This window comes from Mustela nigripes, chromosome 11 (genome assembly GCF_022355385.1).
Source record: "Mustela nigripes isolate SB6536 chromosome 11, MUSNIG.SB6536, whole genome shotgun sequence".
In the NCBI taxonomy this organism is placed as follows: Eukaryota; Metazoa; Chordata; class Mammalia; order Carnivora; family Mustelidae; genus Mustela; species Mustela nigripes.
The window spans coordinates 27,325,841-27,337,464 of record NC_081567.1 but is presented as its reverse complement, the minus strand read 5'-3'; the positions used below and the strand labels follow the sequence as shown (position 1 = coordinate 27,337,464).

Here is an 11,624-nt window from a genome sequence, read left to right as displayed (position 1 = left end):
TTTTTTTTTTTTTTTTTTTTTTTTAAAGATTTTATTTATTTATTTGAGAGAGAGACAGTGAGAGAGAACATGAGCGAGGAGAAGGTCAGAGGGAGAAGCAGACTCCCCATGGAGCTGGGAGCCCGATGTGGGACTCGATCCCGGGACTCCAGGATCATGACCTGAGCCGAAGGCAGTCGTCCAACCAACTGAGCCACCCAGGCGCCCAAAACAAAGATTTATTTTTAAATCAGTCTGCATGGGATCAAGCACTACTGAAAGAGCCTCACAGGTCTGAGCTCATTCAATCCTACAATCTCTTATTACATCACCCGTCTACCAGGTAAGCAAACAGGCGACGTCAAGCTTCCAGACGCAGCTCTCAAACGCCATAAACATGACTTTCTTTGCTATCTAGAGCGTAATTACATCTTCACAATGAGAACACCTCACGGAAGGAAGGAAAATTACAGAACTGTCCCCAGAGCCTTGCCATTTGGGAGCCCAAACCAGCTGGTATTAAAAATATACAGCCCAGGGGCGCCTGGGTGGCTCAGTGGGTTAAAGCCTCTGCCTTCGGCTCAGGTCATGATCTCAGGGTCCTGGGATCGAGCCCTGCATCTGCTCAGCAGGGAGCCCACTTCCCCCTCTCTCTCTGCCTACTTGTGATCTGTCAAATAAATAAATAAAATCTTAAAACAACCACGCAGCCCATCTATCACCAACCCGTAGCAGCCGTATCTCCGCCCCCCCGCAGAGACAGCCGGTCAGGGGCCTCCTCCCCCCCACCCCCACCCCCCTCGTATGCTTCCTTCTCCAATCCTTGGCTCTCATCGTGTGACTCCTCCTCTCATCCTGTGTTCACACGAGCATTCCTCTGAACTCATTTCTGTGGATGCAACTGCTGGGACACCCCTGCAGTCCCTCCCAGAACTTTGCACAGGAAATGTACGCATGCTCTCCGGTCCCTTCGGAGAAGCCAAATCCAGGCAACAAGGTCATGGACGGAGGGGGAGGCAACGGGGCCGTTTTCGGTCACTGCTTGTGCCACAGTATTGGTGGCTCATTTAAACTTGAGGTTTCTACTCACCAGCTGGCAGGCGTGCTTAATCCTCTCCACAATCCCATCAAGCCCCAAGTACTGTAAAGACAACCACAGCGGCAGGGCACGGAGTTTGTCCGCTGGCTTGTTTGATGTAAGACCGGCAACTAAAGTCTAAAGAAGCCAATATGGTTTTAGTGATCAAAGACAACGAAGACACAGATTAGTCACCATTTTCCTCTGCACTTAGTGGGTGTCAGATGCTACAGCAGGCACTTGGCTGGCCTCTGATCACCTAAAGACCCCAGGAGGGGAGTATTCTAGACAACCCAAGTCAGAGAACTTGCTTTCAAGGGTTCACAGCTCAGATGTAGCAAAGCCAGGATGAGAATCCAGATGGGTCCCGTCTCAGAGCCAAAGCTGTTCTGAGTATCCTCAAACAGGGGACCATTATCAACTGAGCAAGACATTAACTGCTTTAGTAAGAATCACTCAAAACTTATTTTGCATAGGCCTGTCACTGAGGGATCGGCTATTAAGAACCACTTCTTGGGAAAAATACGCTACAATTTTCTAGACAATGGAGATAGAGAGCTTTAATGACTTTTAATAGGTCACTTCTGGGAACCTTTTCTAAGGAAATAATTTGAAGTACAGAAAGATGCTCATTATTTTAGTAACAAAAATTTGAAAACATCCTCAAAGTTGACAAAAGGAGAATGATTAAATTGAGGTAAGTAAAAGAATATTACACAGTCATAAAATGTCATAAAATGTTCTTCATACACATGGGGGCCTCTGAGAATAAATAAAAAAAAACATACACAGTACTGTTTCATTTATGTTAGAAACATTTTTTTGATTAAAAAGAAAGTCACATGGGACGCCTGGGTGGCTCAGTTGGTTGGACGACTGCCTTCGGCTCAGGTCATGATCCTGGAGTCCCGGGATCGAGTCCCGCATCGGACTCCTGGCTCCATGGGGAGTCTGCTTCTCCCTCTGACCTTCTCCTCATTCATGCTCTCTCTCACTGTCTCTCTCTCAAGTAAATAAAAATAAAATCTTTAAAAAAAAAAAAAAAAAAAAATTAAAAAACAAAAAAAAAAAAAAAAAGAAAGTCACAGAACTGGCATTAAGGAAATTTTTCACTTTTTCCATGTTTTGCTCCCAGACTCCAGAGTGATTAGCCACTCCCCAGTCCCTCCCAGCGAGAGTGAGCTTACCAAGGCTGGGTCGTCGTGTTTATAAAGGGTGACCGCAGGGACAGCTGGCAAGCCCAGCCATGGACCTGGAGTCAATGTCATGCTGTCACATTTGGTCGCAGCCTACCAAAGAGAAAACAACTTTTTGCTACAGACTGTCAGAATCCATTAAACCCAATGCCCTCCTCCATTCATTAAAAAACATGAAAAGCCATCAGGGATTGTTGTTGTTGTGTTTAAGTAGGCTCCATGCCCAGCACAGAGCCCAACACAAGGCTTGAACCCACGACCTTGAGATCAAGACGGGAGCCAAAATCAAGAGTTGGATGCTTAACCAACTGAGCCACCCAGGCGCCTTGGGGATTAAGTGATTTTAAATCCTTCTTAAAAACACAATATTTATTAAATCAGTCACATACCAGCACTGATGAGGAGACATAACCTAGAGCCAAGGTTGCCAGATTCACACTGGAAGAAAAAAAAAAACACAAATTATTTATTGCTGCTTATTCACTGAGTTTATACTTTAAAAAAAAAAAAAAAAGGCTGTGACATTAAACTGACATTAAAATGTCTTTCAGCGGGGTTATAAACATATCACCAGAAAATGCAGTATATACAAATTTCAGCAAAACCTTGAAAATGCACTTTAATCAAATGTGTTTCAGGGGATGTCACCTGCTGATGCAACGTAATGGCTGTCTTATTTTTTATCTTTCAAACCTATTATTTTCCAGTCATCAGTGCTTTCCCAGAGTGACAAAATAACCCAGCCCATATGGTGTGCCAGGGCTGGTCTCCTGTAGCTGCCCATTATCCTCCCCTAAGCCACTCTGGGAAAGCACCCCCACCTCCTCCATCAGACCACAGCTCTGGGTGGAGACACTGCCACCTGCTCCACGGGCGAGCATATCACCGACATGATGGAAGTGGTACCTTTCCCTGGCCACGGTGAGGGACTCAGTAGGAGACTTTTGCTGGGACTTCTGACCCTCAGGACGAAAACCTGGAGAGCAAGCCGCGGCCACTGCAACTACTTTGCACCAACATCGCAAAGTCTCTATAGGAGGCACCAGAGAGGAAATGAGGCCCAGTGACAGGGACAGAGGGTGGGGGGAGGAAGATGCCGAGCCCTGGCTGATGCTGCGCCCAAAATAATCCTAACACCACCTTTTTAGTTATGTAAGCCGATACAATCTCTTCTCGCTCATGCCACTCTGGGTTATTTTGTTACTTTTACTACCGAACCCAAAGAGCCCTTAAAGATAAACGTTAACAACAAAGTTAAGAGCCTGGACGCCCGCCCCGATGAGCACTGCGCACAGGCCCACCAGAGAGCCAACCTCGCCCTCCACTCACCCCTCCACGTGAAGCCACATGCCATACTGCTCACAGAGTTCCTTTAAACGTCCAATCTTGTCCGTGTGCCCTACTGCCGCAGTTCCTAGGACGAAAGACACAAAAAAGGATACTAAAAGGAACACGTACTTTCTGAGTCTTTACAGCATGAGAGAAGCTTTGAAATACATTATCTCTCGGAAGAAAGTAACATTACATCCATTTCATTGAGATTAGCTATGTGAACTGGCTTAAAATCAACTTTTACAAGTTGGTTATTCAAATTCCGACGTGTGCATAGTCTCCACTGTCTGTATCTATAGAAGCAAGCTTGTTAATACTGTTATTTAAAACCTCTTTATTAAAGCTTTTTTTTCCCCTACCTACTTGATGTTCTTTCAGGAGAGAGGTATTCAAATCTCTCACTAAGATAGTGGGTTTGTCCATTTATGCTTGTATTTTATCAATTTTTCCCAAGGTTTTCCTTTATCTATTTCCGTTATGCTCATCAGCATTCGTAACTGCTGTGTCTCAGTGGATTACATGCACTGTAATTAGTGTGGAGTCTACCTTATCTCACACTAACACGCCTGCAGTACTTTCGTTCTGTCACTATGTGCCCAAGATACCCATTTTCACACTTGCTTTTTGTCACTTTCTGGGTTATTTTTATGTAGGTGTGTCTATTATAAATGTAAATAAATTTGCGGGTTGTTTTTTTTTTAACTCAATACGAGAGGTTCTTTGTTTTAAAATAGACCATGCACTCTAAAGTCAGCTGAAACATACTGAGCGCTTTACCCTGTGCCCTGGTTAAGTCCGTTACACTGCAGGCTGGATGGGCGGGTCCCTTTTCCCGGAGCGTGAGTAAAACAGGACTCCGTGCTTTCTCCTGACTGTCCCAAACTTCCAGTTACCAGCATCCCACCTTATTAGGTTGCAAACCCTCACCAACTGCCTCAACAAACACAACCACTGCAAGTGGTTCTTTTGCAGGATTTAGGTCTATAAACCATTTCTAACTGATTTTTGTATACAGAATGAGGTAAGCAAAAGGTTCAGGTTTTTTTTTTTCCCCCATGTGCATATCTCCTTGTCCCAAAATCACTGGTGGAAAAGACCTACCTTTCTTTCTTTGAAATACCTTGGCATCTTTGTAACACGTCAAGTGACCCTGTACATGTGAGTCTATTTCTAAACTCTATTGTCTTCAATTAATCCCACACTGTCTTGATTATCTGTGGCTTTATACTAAGTCTAAAGGCCAGATATAGCCTGAGTCTTTGAATTTTGTTCTTTTTCAAAATTATTTTGGCTATCCTCAAATCCTCTGTATTTCCACATAAATTTTAGAATTGGCTTATCAACTTCTGGAAGAAATTGAAGCCTGCTGAAATTTTGTAGAATCTACAGATTAATTTGGCAAATTAAGACTTCATAATATTGAGCCTTTCCACAGATGCATATGCTGTATCATTCTTGAATTTCTCTCAGCAACATTTATAGTTTTCAGTGTACAAATCTTGCATATATTTTATTACATTTATCCATTAAGTTTTCATTTTTTTGATGCTATTATGAATGGCATTTTTAATTGAATTTCAATGGTTTGTTGCTGGTATACAGAAATCCTGCAACACTGATCAATTTGCTTATTTTCAGAAATTTGCAGAAAATTTGCAGAAAAGCCAATGGCTTTTCTGTAGTTTCCTTACGACTTTCTGTCTATATAATCATGCCATCTGCAAGCAAAGACAGCTGGTTTTTTCTAGTACGTGTGTCACATCGTTATTTTTCTTGCCTTACGCACTGTCTAGAGCGTCAAGTACAATGCTAAATACGATGAGGGAAGCAGAACAGAAAGGGGTGGTTGAACTGCCATGTTCAAGGTGGACATTTAAGGATGACATTTTAAAATTCAATTTAGAGGGGCGCCTGGGTGGCTCAGAGGGTTAAGCCTCTGCCTTCGGCTTGGGTCCTGATCTCAGGGTCTTGGGATCAAGCCCCGCATCGGGCTCTCTGCTCAGCAAGGAGCCTGCTTCCCCCCTCTCTCTCTGCCCCCCTCTCTGCCTGCTTGTGATCTCCCTCTCTCTGTGTCAAATAAATAAGTAAATAAAATAATAAAATTCAATTTAGAAAGGAAGCACACGAAAGAGAGAAGTACTTACAACCTAAATGAGAACAGACACACATCCAATAAACTGACTCCCCAAACAAACCCACAATTAAAGGGAATAAAAAGAGCCCAGTGTAGTACTGTAATTCTCACCACGGTGCTGATACAAACTATCTTAACTATGTGGCCCACAAACATTACTTTAGACTTTTTGTTTTTAAGGCTAAGTACCTAGTCTTTTTCTCATATCTGAAATGGTATATTGAGTTCATAATACCCACCAGCATTTGCTACAAGCAACAGGGGCAGTTTTCCTCGTTCTATATCATCTTTAATCAGTTTCTCCAGGAAGGCAACATCCTAGATAAAAAGGCAAACCACAAAAACATGAAGCAACTTGCATAAAAAGCTATACAATAAAAAATTCTAATTTTCAAAAGAAGCAGATGACTCTCAAAATAAATCATGCAAATCAGTTCTTATCCTTTTTTTTTTTTTTTTTTTTTTTAAAGTAGGCTCCACACTATGACCCTGAGATCAAGACCTAAGCTGAGATCAAAAGTCAAATGCTTAACCAACTGAACCACCCAGGCTCAACTCTTATTCTTGACCATTTTTCTATTTTCACTGATCACAGAGACAAAAATCAAATCGTTTACCTTGAAGACTAAGTACAAAAATCACTTAAATGAGATCAAAGTTAAAAACTGCATATATACAGGACAAATATTTCCCTAATTTTAAATACTTATGAGAATATATTCTCTCAATCCCCCCAAATAGCCAAAAATTTATTTCCAATATTACTCATTGATGGATCCAAACCAGAAGATCAAACTATCTTGGAAAAAGAAAGAGGGAACCCTAAAATCTATGCCTTTTGTTTCTGGCTTCAGTATGAAAAGGCTTAACACTTGGGCGTCTAAAAATCAGCAGAATAGGGGGCGGGAGGGAAGGAAAAAAAGAAAAGATGAAATCAGAGAGGGAAACGAACCGCAAGAGACTCTTAATCACAGGAAACAAACTGAAGGCTGCTAAAGGGGAAGTGGAGTGGGGGACGCGGTAGCTGGGTGATGGGCATTAATGAGGCCACGTGATGTCATGTGCACCGGGTGTTATGTAAGACTGATGAATCACTGACCTCCACCACTGAAACTATTAATACACTATGTTAATTAATTGAATTAAAATTTTAAAATTTTAAAAATTAAGGAAAAAAGGCAGAATCCAACTCCAACCCCACATTACAATAAAGAACCTCATTTTCAAAATCTGCCATTTATAAATCCAGACAACAATGATAACCTTTCAAAGGATGAGCTTTAGAAGAAATTCTGGTGCTTAATTGGACTCCCAGATTACTACTTAGAGCACGTGATATAGTAATGAAAAGATTCCTTAAGAGGCAAGTGTTCCTGATCTACCTATCACCCAACCTTCATGGACATTCAACCCCAGAAACATGTACTATGCAGTGGGAAGATAAAAGTGATAAATGAACAGGCCAATAATTATCTGGAGGCGAGCAAACAGAATTCAGTCGAAAGGAAGACAAGGTTTCAAAAACAATTCTGTATTATTTTACAAACCAAAAAGAGAACTCACCATCTGATGCTGGGATCCAAACATGGTGTTACATGGCACACGACACAAGCAGGGGAAGGGCAACCCAAGCTACAAGAAGAAACACACCATTTTGTAAGAAAGAGCTCTGCCACCATTCACTTACGCCCCCTAAAGAATGTGGCTCTAAGAAACTCAAAATTACCCTTTTTAAACAGTATCTCTCCTTAAAAACTCTTAATATTATGAACAGATGCTGAAGTACATCTAGAGAGTCAAGTTTAAAAAAAGAGTGAATTTCCAGGAGCAGAAATTCTTTTTTTTTTTTTTAAGATTTTATTTATGTATTTGAGAGAGTGCACACTTGTGAGAGAGCACAAGCAGGGGAGGGGGAGAGGGAGATAGAGAGAAGCAGGCTCCTGGCTGAGCCAGGACCCCGATGTGGGGCTCTATCCCAGGACCCCGGGATCATGACCTCAGCTGAAGGCAGAGGCTTAACCAGCTGAGCTACCCAGGCGCAGAGATTCTTGTAAGAAGATACAGACAATGTAATATCCTGTGTCAACAAAATGAGTAACTATCAACTTGTGTTCTAAATGGGTAACTATCTTTGTTATATTCCAGAATATACCAAAAAATAAAAACACATCCAAACCAAGAAACAACCAAGCTCTAAGCATTTTGGGAGATAATTTAGGATCCTTCCTCCAAGCATTAGTGACAAACACCACCAGCAAAAGGCATCCAAAGAACAGGATCTCATTTACGGATCCACCCACTCCTAAAACAGCAATAAATATGGATCAGCAGATGTACATTTCTTAAAAGAAACGCAGTCAGTGCTATGAATGGAGATAGTAATTGTCAAATAAATTTTATATTCTTTATTTTTAGCTTCCCAATCCTTGAGGAGTTTATAGTTTAAGAAATTTTTAAACAGTGGCAGCATATTGTCCTGTGTAACTAAGACTTGGTAGAACCATTTCGAGACCAAAAATTTAATGAGCACACTTTCTCCCCCTTAGCGGATTTTCTTTTAAATTATGTAAATGAAGCCCAAGTCAAACACACACAAAAAAACATAGAAGTTTAAAGTGAATATCCCCTCCCACCCCTAAGCCATCAAGCCACTACTGTTAACAAATTAGGATAAAACCTTCTAAATATTTTCTAAGTATTTATAAAAATATTTTTTGAGGGGCACCTGGGTGGCTCAGTGGGTTAAAGCCTCTGTCTTTGGCTCAGGTCATGGTCTCAGGGTCCTGGGATCAGGCCCTGCCTCAGGCTCTCTGCTCAGTGGGGAGCCTACTTCCTCCCTCTCTCTCTGCCTGCCTCTCTGCCTACTTGTGATCTCTGTCAAATAAATAAATAAAATCTTTTAAAAAAATTTTTTTAAATATATTTTTTGATATGAAAAACATGCACATGTACGCTTTCTTTCTTTAAAGCAAGCTCTGTGCCCAACCCAATGTGGGGCCTACACTCATGACCCCGAGATCAAGAGTCACATGTTCCACTGACTGAGCCAGCCAGGCACCCCACACATAAACACTTTAAAAAACATGAATATGACCACTGTATATATACTATTCTGCCATCTTCCTGACTTAACAAAATACCTTTATACATTTTTTTTTTCAAGTAAGCTCTATACCCAGTGTGGGGCTTGAACTCATGACCCCAAGACTAAGAGTTGCATGGTCTTGTGACGGTATACCGGTGCCCCCATACAGCTTTTGAAAATGGATTGCTGTTCCTAAGCATTGGGAATGTCCCAATTCCAACTGGAGTCACTGTCCGAATTGTCCCAACCGTCTTGCTGACCCAAGACAACTGTGGGCCCATAAGAACCTGGCCTGTAGTAGTTAGGAAGTAATGTGTTCCAGGTTTCTGTAAGGATATTATAAATCTGCTCTTTCTGTATACACTCAGAAGAGGACATAAGGGGCGCCTGGTGGCTCAGCTGGTTAAGTATCTGACTCTTGGTTTCGGCTTGGGTCATGATCTCAGCCCATGTCGGGCTCTGCGCTCAGTGCAGAGTCTGTTGTCCCTCTCCCTCTGCTCCTCTCCCTGCTCTTGCTTATAAACAAATAAAATCTGGAAGAAAAAGAAATGACATAATTTCTTGTCACCAATGTCCACAGATCATAATCAACTTAAGTCCCTGAGTTTCCCCCCATATATCTCCCTAAGACTCCTCCATCTTACAAAAGACAAACCCTCTAATCCTATGGGCTTTGCCTTAAAACAATCTTGGCAAAGAGGCTGAACATTTTTTTGTAGCCCACCTAATCGGGCTATATGTACCATGAAATTAAAAAATGGTAATGTTCTTTGATCTAGCAATTCTAGATAGATTCTGAAAATCTATTTAAACAATACAGAAAATATTTCCTTAATATAGAAGAAGTTATGTACACAAAGATGTCCATAATAATCCTATGGAAAAAGCGTTACCTGAAAATGGTCAGATAAAATAAAAGGTGAACACTTTAATTGCCCAAAAGGGAAACAGTGTTTAAAATACCATACAGCCACTTAAAGGAATATTATGAAGATATTAAAAATAACCTGTAGTTGGAAGAACTGTTCAAACAGTGTATGTACCGGTTATAACACTAAATGAAAAAAGCCAGACATAACCACGTAAAAACACATAACCGTGTAAAAACTCTGCAAAAAACCATGTTGACTGTGGTTGCCTCTGTGCAACTAAACACACACACACCCCTCCACACCTGGGAGGCTCAGTTGTGTAAGTGTCCACCTCCTGATTTCAGCTCCAGTCATGATCTCAGGGTTGTGAGACTGAGCCCCACGTCAGGCTCCACGCTGAGTATGGAGCCCACTTAAGATTCTCTCTCTCCCTCTTCCCTTTCCCACCACTTGCATGTGCGTGTGCTCTCTCTCAAATATATATATATATGTATTTTTTTCCACACACAGACACATATATATCCGAAAATTCATTAGTATACTTTAATATATTTGCTGACAATGACAAAACAAGCATATATGTTTCTTTCCTTTTGAAACTGGAGCTAAAGAAATGGGTGTATTACATACTATAAAGTTTTAGGAAAGAACAAAACACAAATGCTTTAAAATACCCACCGTATACCACCTTACCTGATTACAAAGGTACTGGCCCAGGCCAGGCCTAGCAGCAGCGCTAAGATATATGACAGGCTTTTTATTATATAACACATTGAAACCATCCACTACGAAGTCTTCATAACGAGAATGAATAGCAAGCCTGCAGATCTTTGCAAGTCCTTCTCTTTCTTCTTCGTGGAAATAGGCGCAGCCATTTTCATACCTGTTAAGAGACAGCCATATATCAATATGGTCTTATCGTTGGGTAACTCACATTTTACAATCCTAGTCTTATAATCCTGGAAATAATTCCTTTTTAACCTAGAAACTGTCACTTAGAATGGTCAGAGGGAGGTAGGGGTCACCTGCATCATAGATGGCTGACCATACCTTACAGCTGGAGGCTACAAGGAACAGAGGAAGAGCGCCTGGACAGCTCAGTCAGTTGAGCCTCCAACTCTTGATTTTGGCTCAGGTCGTGATCTCAAGGTCCTGAGACTGAGCCCTGAGAGGAGCTCCCTGCTCAAGCAAGGAGTCTGCTTGTCACCTTCTCCCTCTGTCCCTCCCTCTGCTCGCTTACTCTTTCAAATACATAAATCTTTGTTTATGCCTCAGAACAGAGGCAAGGATTCTTCATCTGTACTCAACTCCACACAGAGCAGCGACTATGATGTAAAAAGGCTGAAATCATGGTTTTGGCTTATTCTACAAGAAGGCCAGCATAAATAACACACTCAAACTTCTTAGCAGTTTTAGCCCTAAAACATCCAAAGTAAATAAAATTGTCAAAAATGCTAGGCAACCCAACTTTTGCTTTTGCTATTATCTGCCTGGGGCCAATTACTCTTCTCAGTCTGCTTTCTAGAGAAGGAGAGAGAATTTCAATTACAGGTGGTAGACTATTACTAGAAGAAAATTTCTTCTTTGCAATACAGTTACCAATACCGTTTATATTCTCATCAGGCCAAGCTCTTTCCCAACATCTGAAAGTGTGTCTCTCACGTTAAATCTTACAGGGTTAGGCAAACATCTCTTTTTTTTATAAGTAACAGCATAAACACAAAAATACCACTGTGTCTTCTACTGACTCCTCACCTGCTATAATTCCTTAATAATGCCAACAGTATCAGAGCATAAAGCAAATTTCCATCTCATAACACAGACTCAAATTCCTTATGGCAGCATTTCCCTTCTACTAAAGCCCAAGCTAGTATTTTGATTAAAAATACTTGAAGCATTTTTCCTACTCTATCTTCTATCAACATATGCCAAGCAAGAATCCTAAAAA

The 11,624-nt window shown here is 41.3% G+C and overlaps 1 protein-coding gene across 4 annotated transcripts in view; it reads right to left on the bottom strand.

The window, feature by feature from the left end:
* Positions 1 to 11,624, bottom strand: part of PDXDC1 (pyridoxal dependent decarboxylase domain containing 1) — a 51,669-nt gene that overhangs the window by 19,300 nt on the left and 20,745 nt on the right. For all 4 annotated transcript variants that reach the window (XM_059415274.1, XM_059415271.1, XM_059415272.1 and 1 more), the window contains 7 exons: positions 10,370 to 10,559; positions 7,283 to 7,351; positions 5,959 to 6,037; positions 3,583 to 3,667; positions 2,643 to 2,691; positions 2,245 to 2,346; positions 1,070 to 1,195 (listed from right to left, as the gene is read on the bottom strand). In XM_059415274.1, the coding sequence (XP_059271257.1) occupies positions 1,070 to 1,195; positions 2,245 to 2,346; positions 2,643 to 2,691; positions 3,583 to 3,667; positions 5,959 to 6,037; positions 7,283 to 7,351; positions 10,370 to 10,559 (700 nt within the window). The remainder of the gene's footprint in view (positions 1 to 1,069; positions 1,196 to 2,244; positions 2,347 to 2,642; positions 2,692 to 3,582; positions 3,668 to 5,958; positions 6,038 to 7,282; positions 7,352 to 10,369; positions 10,560 to 11,624) is intronic.